This window comes from Danio aesculapii, chromosome 18 (assembly GCF_903798145.1).
Source record: "Danio aesculapii chromosome 18, fDanAes4.1, whole genome shotgun sequence".
In the NCBI taxonomy this organism is placed as follows: domain Eukaryota; kingdom Metazoa; phylum Chordata; class Actinopteri; order Cypriniformes; family Danionidae; genus Danio; species Danio aesculapii.
The window spans coordinates 28,094,935-28,110,035 of NC_079452.1; the positions used below are offsets into that span (position 1 = coordinate 28,094,935).

At 36.4% G+C, this 15,101-nt stretch overlaps 1 protein-coding gene across 1 annotated transcript in view; it reads left to right on the forward strand.

Annotated features, from left to right (window-relative positions):
- capn5a (calpain 5a) overlaps window positions 1–13,696 on the forward strand; it is an 80,297-nt gene extending 66,601 nt beyond the window's left edge. Inside the window, exons 10-13 of the mRNA XM_056478111.1 lie at window positions 987–1,183; window positions 3,930–4,051; window positions 6,086–6,222; window positions 11,610–13,696. Coding sequence (XP_056334086.1) covers window positions 987–1,183; window positions 3,930–4,051; window positions 6,086–6,222; window positions 11,610–11,792 — 639 coding nt within the window. The 3' untranslated portion in view covers window positions 11,793–13,696. The remainder of the gene's footprint in view (window positions 1–986; window positions 1,184–3,929; window positions 4,052–6,085; window positions 6,223–11,609) is intronic.
- The last annotated feature ends 1,405 nt before the right edge of the window (window positions 13,697–15,101 follow it).

Genomic DNA, 15,101 nt, shown 5'->3' on the forward strand with positions numbered 1-15,101 from the left:
TGTTACAACGTAGAAATGTAAGACGTGAGTAGGCTGTAGCAACATTGCCATGTAACATTCAGCAATCGTGAAGCGACGTTCTTACTACACGTATTAATATTTTTTCCCTGGCAGTTTATTAATACTGCCTAGAATACAGGATAAGCAGTAATAATTTTCCAGTATTGCTTAATATTAAATATTGTTCATTTATTTAATTTAATAAGTGCATATTTAAACTTTTAAGTGTAAAAATGCCACACAAATGTATATAATCAAACTTTAACGCACGCAAATTCACATGCATACACAATGCACAGACACACTCACACTTACTTGCCTGCTTAGACACATAAATGTACGTGCGCACACACATAGACTCACACAAGCACACATCGATGCACAGACACACACACACACACACACACACACACACTCTATATATAAATGTTTGGTGTATATATATTTATTTACTATTAAGTTACTATAAAGTTTTAATCATTATTAAGAGGTTATTGAATTAAAATGGCATCAAATTACAGTAAACTTAAGACAGTTAACCTGCCCTGGACCAGGCTAGTTTCCCAGAATAAGTTGCCAGAGTAAGTGAGTTTAAACTATCATAAATTTGCTTTATGAAACCGAATCCACCATTAATAAACCTGACTTGCCAAAATAAGCTTGGCTTTTTTGTAAGCTTGGTTTATGGAACAGCCCCGTTCTCCCATAGACGCTGCATTAGAAACACCTCACACAAGCGGTAACTCGTTTTTTGTCATTTGATGCAGAGATGATATAATACATGCATAAATACATATAAATGTTCATATGTTTTAAAAGAAATCTTGTAAAATGGGTCCATAATTATATAAATTTATATTTAAAAAATTCACTTATCACAAAGGCATCAGTTTCTGAAACTCAAACCTCATTGGCTGACAGAAACAGCACACAAACCAGCACAGTTTGAGCGCTCGCCTGTTTGACCGTGTTGTGTTTTCTGTCAGGTGGAGCTGAACCGCACGTACCGCATGCACTCCATTCAGAAATCAGTGGGCAGCTCCATCTATATCAACTCCCGCAGTGTGTTTCTGCGCAAGGACCTGAAGGAGGGCCGCTACGTCATCGTGCCCTGCACCTTTGACCCGGGCATGCAGGGAGACTTTCTGCTGCGCGTCTTCACTGATGTGCCTTCAAACTGCAAGTAAAGCACATTATTATTGTACATATACATAGTTTTTGTCTTGTTTCTTGTCTGAATATCTAAAAATATCTAAAATGATCTGAATAAAATAAAAACGCATTTTCTAGACTAGTAAAAAAAGTATTGTTTTATTTTCAGACTTAAAATAATGTCAAATAATTGAAATAGTTGAAATAATGCGAGTTTTTGTCTTAAAAAGTAAATAGTCTGCTCATGGGGTAAGTTAAAATAGTCTTATTTCAAACTGAAAACAATAAATAATAATAATAATAATAATAATAATAATAATAATAATAATAATAATAATAATAATAATCATTTTTATTTGTACAGCACTCTTCCTACATAACATGCAAGTCATTGTGCTTCACAAGCATAACTAATATTAAAATAACATCAATGTTGGATACTCAATTATAGAAACAGATAAGTGTATACAGAAAACAAATCAAACCAAAAACAAGATTGTTTTACTTACCCACTTATTTAGCTTGTTTTAGGGACAAATGTACTACATTTTTGACTATTTATATCTATTTATACCTTTTTTTTTTGCAATGCACAATTTCAGATATATTTTATAATATTCCACTACGAAATAGGACACTTCCTATAGTGTTCACCAGTGTTACTTAAAATAATGAATTATTATTCACATCATTGAAGTTTATATACAGTATACAGTGCTCAGCATGTGATAGATTTGAAACACTGGCAAACATGTCGCTAGATGTAAACAACAAGATGAATTAAATATCACATTTAACAAAAATAGTGAGATTAGATCCAGCGGGAGATCCTTGATGAGTAGTCCGACGTGCACAGCTCTCATATATGCTGGTCAGAACATGCTGCAGCGCATGCCAAAGTGTGTGTGGGTGGTCGCGTGAGCTGTTCAGAAACACTGGGTGAAACGCTTGTGTGGACAAGGATCGTTTTCATTTTAAAACGCCGTTTTAAAACTAAAGCGTATTAGTGTAAACGGGGCCTTTATCCATTATTTCTAACACATGTGCAGTTGACTGACAAATGTCATGTTCAGATGACAATGGCATATAGAAAACAAAATAAACCAAAAACAAGATTGTTTTACTTACCCCCTTATTTAGCTTGTTTTAGGGTCAAATGTACTACATTTTTGACTATTTATATCTATTTATACCATTTTTTTTTGCAATGCACAATCTCAGTTATATTTTATTATAATCCACTACGAAATGGGACACTTCCTATAGTGTTCACCAGTGTTACTTAAAATGATGAATTATTATTCACATATTCATACATTAAAGTTTATATACAGTATACAGTGCTCAGCATGAATGAGTTCACCCCATTTTGAAAATGCATATTTTTCTCCATTTCTTAGTGAATATAGGCAATGTATTTTAGTGCATTTCAACAAAACAGATTTATTGAACAGATATATTTATTAGAGTAATATTTTAGTCACCAAACATATTTAGAAATTGAAAGATAATACAATTAAATTCAAGCAAATTATTGCATTGATTTTTCCTCCATTTTTATTTGTATTTAATATTTTTCTATAACATAAATTTGGGTGTACTAGTCATTATCGTAAGTTATTTTATTAGATAAGCTCCAGATTTAGCTTCAGTACTGACTAATCTAATGTATATGCACAAAAATAATATTGTAAAGCTTCCTATAGAAAATATGAATTTAAAAGCTAGATTTGTGAGGGGTGTACTTATATATGCTGAGCACTGTATATTGTTAATGCCTTTTATAATTACTATGTGTGAAAAGGAATTTAATTACTTGACTCAATACTGCTTAAAGTCACATAGACAACATAAATTCTTTTTCATTTTAAGTCAAAGATGGGCAAATGATGGCGTTTTAATAACGAACATAAGATTAATTAATAAACAGGATTACTCTGCAAAAAAGGGAAAAAAATCATATGTATCAAAACATGAAACCTTTTAAAGTAATGATTTAATACAGAGGGACTCAGTTCTGGAGGGGCCGGTGTCCTGCAGATTTAAGCTCCAACTTGCATCAACAAACCTGCAAGGATGTTTCTAGAAAGCCTAGTAAGAGCTTAATTAGCTAGCCCAGGTGTGTCTGATTGGGGTTGGAACTTAACTTTGCAGGACGCCGGCCCTCCAGGACCCAGTTTGGACATCCCTGTTTTAATATATTGTCACTGACTAATTTCTGATTTCGGCCCTGGTTACACTAATACGTTTTAGTTTTAAAAGGCATACGGTTACGCCATCCGTCCACACTATGCCGGAGTTTACGAGCCTCAAAAACGGAGCATTTTGAAAACGCTGCTGCTCCATCTCCATGTGGACGGGGGGAAAACTGAGACATCTGAAAACGGAGGCGGGGCTGCAGACATTCGCCTCTCTGATTGGGGCTTTTCCCTCAATATTAGGTAGCCTACACACAGTTTAGTCCTGCATCCTCTCCTTGTAAATTCAGACTTAGCAAGTTTGATATGGAAAAGAAACGAGGACACGTCGGGTAAATCTTCAAAGGCAACAGTTTACTCTATAACCTCATTCACATCACCCTGGCTACACTTTCACTTTCTTAACAATAAAATGAAAACATGATTTAAGGAACTGCTATTTTCCTATTTAGTAGTAATGTAAGCAATCACAGGTTTTATTATTATTGTTTTTTTGGATACTTTGAAGAACATGACTGTAAATATGAACACATTTTTTTTATTGTGTGTGTGTCTGTGTGCGTGTGTGTCTGTGTTCAGAGAGCTGACAGTGGACGAGCCGCCGCAGACGTGTTGGACCAGTTGTTGTGGGTATCCTAAACTGGTGACCCAGGTTCATGTTATCAGAGCAGACGGACTCAAGGCTCTGGACGGAGATGGATGTAAGAAACATCACGTTCTAATTAGGGCTGTCAGTCTATTCGTTTTTTATCTAATTGATTACATGATGTAGCTATTAATCTAATTGATCGCTTTAATTATTATGATTGATCACTTTAATCATGCACATGCATAAATAAAGAATCAGACATTAACAAACACTTTAAACTTAAAAAAATATATAAATGAAATAAAAAAATATATTTGGCTGAAATATCCCTTTATTTAAATTAATTTCACTGTATAAAAATCTGAAATTAGTTTGTATAGTAAAATAGCCCACGTGAAAAAGAATACAGTAAAATATAGTATTACTGTAAAATATACAGATTTCCCAACTCGCTATTATTACTAATATTATTACTTTTACTTTTGTGACCACTATTATTATCATTGTTCTGACTAGTCCTCCTGTTTTCTCCTCATCATTATTATTAGTATTTCTACCATTGTCATTATTCAGGTTGTTGTAGTAGCACTCATTGTAGTAGTAGTTGTGGTTGTTGAAGTAATAGTTATAGCAGTAGTTGTAGTAGTATCAGTAGTAGTAGACATTGTAGTAATAGTAGCATTAGTAATCTCTGTATTAGTAGTTGATGTAGTAATTTTTGTAACTATTATTATTATTATTATTACAGTTATACAAGTATTACATTACTTTCATTGTTGTCAATCCTCACCACTGATTAGTTTCTATCTGTTTTATTTATATCTGTTATTTATCGACTGTTAAACATGCTATATATGTATCTTTTTTTAATTTTCTCCTATGTATGTACTCTGACATGTTCACTTTGTTACCCTAATATGCACACACATGCACAAACACACACATACATGCAAACACGTGCACCTGCCAGTACCTGACTGTATTGTTGTTGTTTTTTGTTTTTTTTCATCAGTTTCGTTCTCTTTGCATGTGATCCCAATTTGTGCACCTCTTGCATATTCTAATAAAAAAATAATAATTACATATTTATATATATATATATATATATATATATATACTGTATATTAATGTACTATTAATTTGTTGTGGTGATTCTATAGTTATATAAACAAATGACATTATACAATACACCACAGTCTATTGTAGTAAAAACTAAAGTTTACTACAATATTTAATGCAGTCACCATAGTTATTACCACACTGTTCGTTAACAAAGGGTTGTAAAAAAAAAGCTATAGCATATTCAGTATAATACATTTTACTATACGTAGTATGGTTCAAGTACTCTAGTATTTACCATAAACTACTTCTGTATTTTTAATGTGGGAATCCCCTAAATCAGAAACAAAACTTCTAAAATATGTTCCTAAATAACTTGGAGTCACTGGGGTTATTTAGGAAAGAAATAAACAGCTGATCAGTCTATGCTAGAAACATTCGTTCATTCCTTTTCTTTTCGGCTTAGTCCCTTTATTAATCAGGGGTCGCCACAGCGGAATGAACTGCCAACTTATTCAGCATATGTTTTACGCAGCGGATGCCCTTCCAGCTGCAATCCATCACTGGGAAACATCCATACACACTCATTCACACTGTACACCCAATTCACCTGTACCACATGTCTTTGGACTTGTGGGAGAAACCGGAGCACCCGGAGGAAACCCACGCGAACATGCAAACTACACACAGAAATGCCAACTGACCCAGCCGAGGCTCGAACTAGTGACCTTCTTGCTGTGAGGCAATTATGCTACCCACTTCTGTGTGGAGTTTGCATGGGTTTCCTCCAGGTGCTCCGGTTTCCCCCACAGTCCAAACACAAGCGCTATAGGTGAATTGGGTAAACTAAATTGGCCGTAGTGTATAAGTAGTGTATGAGTGTGTGTGAATGTGAGAGTGTATGGGTGTTTCCTAGCACTGGGTTGCGGCTGGAAGGGCATAAACTGTGTGAAACAAAAGCTGGAATAGTTGGCGGTTCATTCTGCTGTGGCAACCCTGATAAATAAGGGACTAAGCCGTAGGAAAATTAATAAAGGAATGAATGAATGATCACAGTGGTGATGTGTTTGAGTGTGTGTTGTTTCAGCGTCTGACCCGTACATCATCATTAGCTGTGAAGGAGAGAAGGTTCGCTCTCCGGTGCACAAAGACACACAGAGTCCAGACTTCGACGTCAAGGCTGTTTTCTACAGGAAGAAGCCCAAACAGCCTATCCGCATTCAGGTGAGGCTCTATTATTAATCACTACTGTTAGAATAAATCTAATCTGCCATTATGGCCCATTTCCACTGAGTGGTACAGTACAGTTCTATACGCTTTAATGGCCATTTCCACGGTCAAAAGGCGTACTGAACAAACTGCCATGTTTAACTATTATCATCACCTTATGGCTAATATGAACTCAGAATGATGGAATTACTGATAACAAGAGGTCACATGTGCTGCTGAAGAGTACAGACACAGATTAAAGGTCTGCTCGGACTGTGGGCTATATTTCGTGTTGTTTTTGAACCTTAATAAGGACTAAATGTCTGCTGTATGTTAGTGATGTGCGGATGACGGTTATATCCGCAGGCGCTGCGTATAATCCGCGGGTCGGCTAATAAAAAAATACATTACGATTAATTGCGGGTCGGTTGCGGGTGGATGTAGCGGGACATGGCAGTGGACCAGCGAAAAAGCAGAGAGTGGGCTTTGCAGAATGGGAAGATATGAGACGCCCAATAATGGGCTAATGGACTAAGTGCAAGAGTAGCCCACTGTTCAAAGTTTCAGTAAGAGGGGTCATCAGAGGAAACCTGCAATCGTTCTAGGAGAAACAAGATCGCATATTTCCACGACTGCAGCGCCCTGCAAGGAGAATCTTGTTCATTCCTACAACACGCTGAATGAGTGAACGCTCATTCAGTGCAGCTGGCTGCGTTTTGGAGGCGAGGCGGAATTGCCTGAATCCAGGCACAGTAGATGCTATTCTGTTTTTGCACAGTGCGAAGAAAAAGGCCAAGTAAACATAACATAGCTGCCGTTAAGGCTGAAGTGGCACCCTTTTTGTTTTCTCGTTCCTGTATCTGTAAAAGCTCAAATGTCTTATTTTTACTTTCTCTATTTGAAAATGAAGAAAATGTTGTCTAAAGGCAAACTTTTGTTTCTATAAATAAATGTTCATTTAAAGAGCCCATATTATACATGAAATAGGGTCATATTTAGGTTGTAAGGGTCTCCAACAACAGTCTAATATGCATGCAAGGTCATAAAACACTTTGATGGTCTTATAATCTGCATTTATTTTTACCTAATTATCCCAACGACTCCCATATGAATCGTTCAGCGATTCATTTGTTCCCAACCCCCTCCTCAGCGCGAAGCTAATCTGCGCTGATTGGACTGATGACAGCCTGTTGTGATTGGTCGACAGTGACAGGCTTCAGCACGAGACAGATTCAATTCTATTCAATTCCCCTTTATTTGTATAGCGCTTATACAATGTAGATTGTGTCAAGCAGCTTCACATAAAAGGTCACAGTAAATAGGAACAGTGTAGTTAAGTTTGTAGTGTTTAAGTTCAGTTCAGTTGAGCTCAGTTCAGTGTGGTTTAATAATCACTACTGAGAGTCCAAATATTGAAGAGCAAATCCAACGATGCGCAGCTCTACAGATCCAGAACCATGCAAGCCAGTGGCGACAGCGGAGAGGGAAAAAAAACTTCACTAAAGGCGGAAGTGAAGAAAAAAAACCTTGAGAGAAACCAGGCTCAGTTGGGCACGACCATTTTAATTTCTCCGCTGGCCAAACGTCTTGTGCAGAGCTGCAGTCTCAGTGGCGGAGGCTAAGTGAAATGCCCAGCTGGTAATCAACTATATAAAAGTAGTCACAGTGCATACATGCTTCATAGTGTAAGGCTTTTTTCACACACACACACAACCCTCCTCAGAAGAACTGGGGAGATCGACGCGAGTCTCCTAGCCTCTCCCTCTCTCTCTCTTTCTCACACACACACAACGCTCCTCAGAAGAACTATGGAAAGCGACGCGAGTCTCTCTCTCTCTCTCTCTCTCTCTCACACACACACACACACAACGCTCCTCAGAAAAACTAGGGAAAGCGACGCGAGTCTCTCTCTCTCTCTCTCTCACACACACACACACACACACACAACGCTCCTCAGAAGAACTAGGGAAAGCGACGCGAGTCTCTCTCTCTCTCTCTCTCACACACACACACACACACACACACACACAACGCTCCTCAGAAAAACTAGGGAAAGCGACGCGAGTCTCTCTCTCTCTCTCTCTCTCTCTCTCTCTCTCTCTCTCTCACACACACACACACACACACACAACGCTCCTCAGAAGAACTAGGGAAAGCGACGCGAGTCTCCTGTCTCCTAGCTTACGATCGCCATAGCAACGACAAACGGCAGTGGAACGCGAGCTCACAAAAGCATTTAACGTTAAATCCGTAAACAAAGCGGCACGCGTCGCGATTTTAACGTGGCTTACATGTGATACAAGAATATAAAGAGTAACCGCGTGTACTGTACCAGGTTAACAAGTAACAAAACACAATAAATACATAATTTGCAAGTTAAACAATTTTAATCGCACTTACTTACACTAGTGAATAAACCTCAACCACTGACTCTTCACAGTTTCATCTTTGGGTAGAGACTGTCAATATTATCCATCTGAGCACAGCGTGACTTCATTGGACCGGCGGCGTCTGTGTGTGTGTGTCTAGTGTTTTTTCTGTGTTAGTGGGCGGGGCCGCAGGTTTCAAATCTCCCTGGTTTGCGCGCGTAACTACTGGCGAGGCTTGTGTTTCGTGGCTCCGTCATCGCGAAACACCTAATGACTCGTTATCAAGACGACTCGTTTGAAGCACTATGAGTCGACTCTTTTATAGATGAATCAATAGTTTTAAGCACTGTACACTTACAGATTTAAGCCTTAGCTGGATATTTCACTTCACTTAGAGCTGTGTTACACACTACATGGAAGGGCATTTTCAAAAACCCATAATATGGGCTCTTTAAAAACGTTTAACGTATTATTTTACCATCAGAGATGCGCAGATTAGCTCACTGAATCTGCTGTTAATATCCACGGTGACCTATCATCCTGCCTAACAAAGAATTCAATTATTAAAGTGACGATTGGGTGCGGAAACATATATCAGATAAAACTATATGTGCAGGTGGGTGACAGGTGGATGATTAGTATGAAGCCGCGGATTCAGGTGTCATTTCAGCTGATCCGCGCATCTCTACTGTGTGTAGTTTATCTGTAATTGATAACAATTACAATGTTTAACAATGTTTAACAATTACAATGTTTAACAATTACAAACACTGCAGTGTTTGGACTCTCAGTAGTGATTTAAACCACACTGAACTGAGCTAAACTGAACTGAATTTAAACACTAAAAGCTGAACTACACTGTTCCTATTTACTATGTCCTTTTATGTGAAGCTGCTTTGACACAATCTACATTGTATAAGCGCTATACAAATAAAGGTGAATTGAATAGAATATCAGAGACTGTAAGGGTCTGTATGCGTTCATATATGTTGCATTTATTTGTTTATTTTATATAATTACAGACGTTACAGTAGGCTATTTCACACTATCATTGATCTGCAGTTATAATCAAATTATGTTCATAGAAAAGTTAGTAATGAACATTTCTACACAAGTATTTATGTGTGTAAAGCATCTGTTTTGTGTGAAGTGCTTCTCATATAATATGTGAACGACCCGTACAGCTTTACTATAGGCATTTTCTTGAGTGAAAATGACGTTGACTGAAACTTTCTGTCATTCACCACTCCCACCAAAAGAGTACCACAGCAGTGGAAATGCAAGCCTGATAAAGGTGACCTGTACTGTACCACTCAGTGGAAATGGGCCATTAGTGTTCTCCTGTTACTTGTTGGCTATTCTCCAACCCTATACTGTTAGACATGTGGACTGCGAATGCGAATGTGCATTCAGATGAAGATTTATTCTTGGTGGAAAAATGAGGTTGTCACATGATTTGAGCTGTAAACTAAATGTGGGTTATTGGTTGGGTGATTAAAAAACTCATATTTAATTTCAACAATAGTAAAATAATGCATAAATGAGGGATTCAGGTACTTGTTCATTCAAATTATTATTTTTGGTCAGTTTACTTCTTTGGATGCTGAGATTCAGATATGGTAGTCACATTAGAAATTGACCAATCACAACCGAATGCTCCAGTTCTGACCTATCAGAGCGTAGTAGGCTTTCAGGTTTTGACCCTTCATAAATAATTGCTCCCGATCTGACCAACCAGAGCAGAGCAGAGTAGTCTCTCAGGTCACAACCGACTTGTCTAAATTTGACCAATAAGAGCAGAATAGGCTCATGTTTTTAGCAATCACAACGAACTGCCCCAGATCTGACCATTTAGGGCCAAAATCCTTAAATTAAATCACTGTTCTTATGTTTTGAGCAATTACAACAAGCTGAGAGCTTAGCATTTCATGCAGAGTAGGCTCACGTGTTTCGACCAATCACAACTACTGCTTCAGACCTGACCATTTAGAGCAGAGAAGGCTCTCAGGTTTCGACCAATCACATCTTGCTTTTCCTTATCTGACCAATCAGAGCACAGTAGGCTCTCAGGTATTGACAAATCACAACCGACTTGTCTAGATCTGACCAATTAGAGCAGAATAGGCTCGCAGGTTTCGACCAGTCACTACTGACTTGTACAGATCTGACCAATCAGAAGAGAGTAAGCTATTTCAAAGGTGGGGTTTAGAGAGACCAAATCCTTCAGTTAAACATTTCAGACACTGTGTGAAGAGAGCTGATGCAGCAGTCAACATTATTAGCAAATTAAATAGTTTTTTGACATTGGATGGATGTAGACTTACAGTAGTACATCTCTGCAACAACATAGGCAACTTTTAAAATGTCACAATACAGCACTTAAATTATAACTGTTTATTTTGTTAGTGCACATTGTTATTCTTTAGGTGAACTGTTAATCTGTGTAAGTTAATCCCCTGGTAATAATTGTTTGTTTTGCTAATCTTCAAAGTCTGAACATTTTCTTCTGTGTTCGGAGTAGGCGGTCCTTCTCTGATGGTGTCACTAGCTACATTTCCATCCACCAATTTGTATGCTCATTTTGTATATACGCGTTAAAAAATGGTTGATGGAAATGACATGATGCGCATAAATGTTGAAAATGTGCATAAAAACGTATGCGCATAACTGAGTAGGATAAAAAAATAATTTATACGATTTTTTACTGTTGATATTTGGCACCAGTTAATCAGTAAGTGACGATTTTGTTCTCTTTGACTCATTGGATGGAAACGTTGCTTTATTCGCATGTCTTTTATGCGATATTCCAGTTTTGCGCATAAAGTTAATTTGCATTTTTGGATGGAAACATACCACCGTCAATCACAATATTATTAGCCACGCCCCTCTTTAAGTTTGCTATGAGAAAATCCACAAAAAGAAAGCCACGCCCCCTACTCAATATTTAGTTTCAAGTACATCAACCCACTGAAATAAGTCTCAGCAACTTCCACCTCACACAGACTTTAAGTTTGTTTCTGCTGTGTCTGTCAGATCTACAATAAGAACATCCTGAGTGACTCGTTCATGGGTCAGGTGACTCTGAGCGGCGACCTGTCTGACCTGCAGCAGCTTCACACCCTCCGCCTGCAGGATAAGGGCAGCCGTAAAAACAATGATCTCCCGGGCCTGCTGTCTGTCAGCCTGACCACCAGCGACGTCCTCACCAACATCTGACCGTCAGCATCTTCTGCTCCGCTGGTAAAACACTTCATGTGCTGCATCACACATATAATGCTCTTTTTTTTCTCGGGAATGTTTCTTGGATGCTAAATGTTCCTGTTTACTTCACTTAAAGGGACAGTTCACTTAAAATATATAAATAATGACTGTTTACTCACGCTCAAGCTTTTATGAGTTGTTTTTTCCCTGTTGAACACATAAATAGATGATTTTATTTTATTGTAGATTGTTGGAAACCGTTATCCATTGACATCCATAGTATCAAAGGTAGCAAACATTCTTCAAAATATCTTGTTTTGTGTTCAACAGAAGAAAAAAACAGATGAGCACTGCAAAAACTGGCTTCCAAATATCTATTTTATTGTAGATGTTTGGAAATTATTATCCATGTACATCCATAGTATCATATTAATGGTTAGCAGTTTCCAACATTCTTCAAAATATCTTCTTTTGTGGTCAACAGAAGAAAGAAACTAAGCGGATGAGCACTGCAAGTTTTTATATAAACACTCTTAAATCGTAAAGCATTTTCTAGATAAGTAAAAGAATATTGTGCTGTTTTCAGAAATAATGTGTCAAAATGAAGCAAGTTTATCCTTAAAACAAGCTAAATAATCTGCCAATGGGGTAATCTTATATCAAAGTGAAAACAAGATCCTTTTGCTTACCTCATTGGCAGATTATTTGACTCGTTTTAAAGAAAAACTCACTTCATTTTGACTCATTATTTCTGAAAACATGAAAAGTTTCTTGGATGCTAAATGTTCCCGTTTACTTCACTTAAAGGGACAGTTCACTTAAAATATACAAATAACGACTGTTTACGCACCCTCAAGCTTTTATGAGTTGTTTTTTCCCTGTTGAACACAAAAATAGATGATTTTATTTTATTGTAGATTATTGGAAACCGTTATCCATTGACATCCATAGTATCAAAGGTAGCAGTTTCCAACATTCTTCGAAATATCTTCTTTTGTGTTCAACAGAAGAAAGAAACATGAAAAAACTGGCTTTTCTTCAAGTTTTTGTCTAGTTTCTAGTCCAAATATCGAAAAATCCTTAAATCATGAAGCATTTTCTAGATAAGTTGTGCTGTTTTCAGAAATAATGTGTCAAAATAAAGCGAGTTTTACCTTAAAACAAGCTAAACAATCCATGAAAACAAGATCTTTTTGCTTAACTCATTGGCAGATTTTTTGACTTGAAACAAGGAAAACATCACTTCATTTTGACTCATTATTTCTAAAAACAACTCAAAGCTTTTACTAGTCTTGAAAATGCTTCTTGACTTAAGAATTTTTAGATTTTTGGACTAGAAACAAGGCAAAACCTAGCATTTTTGCAGTGAGTAAATGACAACAATTTACATTTCTAAGTTAACCATCCGTCATTTTTGGGTTTATGTGCTTTCCACTGTATTTATCTTGATGATCCGGGTATTTTAGGACATGCATATATCAGTATATGAGTAACATGCAGTATATGCATTTATAAAGTATGCTAATTCAGATGTTTAGTGATGCATTTCTATTCTGGATGCTATCATAAATTGTCCTTTCATTTGCCAAACAAACACTTCAGGGTGAAAAAGCGGTATGGTGATTTTTCTATAGGTACTCTATGCTCTTTTTCTCTCTGGAATGTTTGTTGGATGCTAAATGTTCCCGTTTACTTCACTTAAAGGGACAGTTCACTTAAAATATACAGATAATGCCTGTTTACGTACCCTCAAGCTTTTTGTTTTCCTGTTGAACACAAAAATAGATTTTTTATTTCATTGTAGATTGTTGGAAATGCTTAATCAATTGACATCCATAGTAACAAAGGTAGCAGTTTCCAACATTCTTCAAAATATCTTCTTTTGTGTTCAGCAGAAGAAAGAAACATAGCAGATGAGCACTGCAAAAATGCTTTTCTTCGAGTTTTGTCTTGTTTCTTGCCCAAATTTCTAAATACTCTTAAATCATGAAGCATTTTCTAGATAAGTAAAGAATATTGTGCTGTTTTCAGAAATAATGTGTCAAAATGAAGCGAGTTTATCCTTAAAACAAGCTAAATAATCTGCCAATTGGGTAATCTTATATCAAAGTGAAAACAAGATCATTTTGCTTACCTCATTGGCAGATTATTTGACTAATTTTAAAGAAAAACTCACTTCATTTTGACTCATTATTTCTGAAAACATGAAAAGTTTCTAGTAGTTTCCAACATTCTTCGAAATATCTTCTTTTGTGTTCAGCAGAAGAAAGAAACATGAAAAAACTGTCTTTTCTTCGAGTTTTAGTCTAGTTTCTAGTCCAAATATCGAAACTTTCTTAAATCATGAAGCGTTTTCTAGATAAGTTGTGCTGTTTTACCTTAAAACAAGCTAAATAATCTGTGAAAACAAGATCTTTTTGCTTACCTCATTGGCAGATTTTTTACTTAAAACAAGGAAAAAATTACTTCATTTTGACTCATTATTTCTGAAAACATGAAAAGTTTCTTGGATGCTAAATGTTCCTGTTTACTTCACTTAAAGGGACAGTTCACTTAAAATATACAAATAACGACTGTTTACGCACCCTCAAGCTTATATGAGTTGTTTTTTTCCCTGTTGAACACAAAAATAGATGATTTTATTTTATTGTAGATTGTTGGAAACCGTTATCCATTGACATCCATAGTATCAAAGGTACCAGTTTCCAACATTCTTCGAAATATCTTCTTTTGTGTTCAGCAGAAGAAACATAGCAGATGAGCACTGCAAAAACTGGCTTTTCTTCAAGTTTTTGTCTAGTTTCTAGTCCAAATATCGAAACATTCTTCAATCATAAAGTGTTTTCTAGATAAGTTGTGCTGTTTTCAGAAATAATGTGTCAAAATAAAGCGAGTTTTACCTTAAAACAAGCTAAATAATCTGCCAATGGGGTAATCTTATATCAAAGTGAAAACAAGATCCTTTTGCTTGCCTCATTGGCAGATTTTTTGACTTAAAACAAGGAAAACATCACTTCATTTTGACTCATTATTTCTGAAAACAACACACAGTTTTTACTAGTCTTGAAAATGTTTCTTGACTTAAGAATTTTTAGATTTTTAGACCAGAAACAAGGCAAAACCTAGCATTTTTGCAGTGAGTAAATGACAACAATTTACATTTCTAAGTGAACCATCCGTCATTTTTTGGGTTTCATGTGCTTTCCACTGTATTTATCTTGATGATCCAGGTATTTTAGGACATGCATATATCAGTATATGAGTAACATGCAGTATATGCATTTATAAAGTATGCTAATTCAGATGTTTAGTGATGCATTTCTA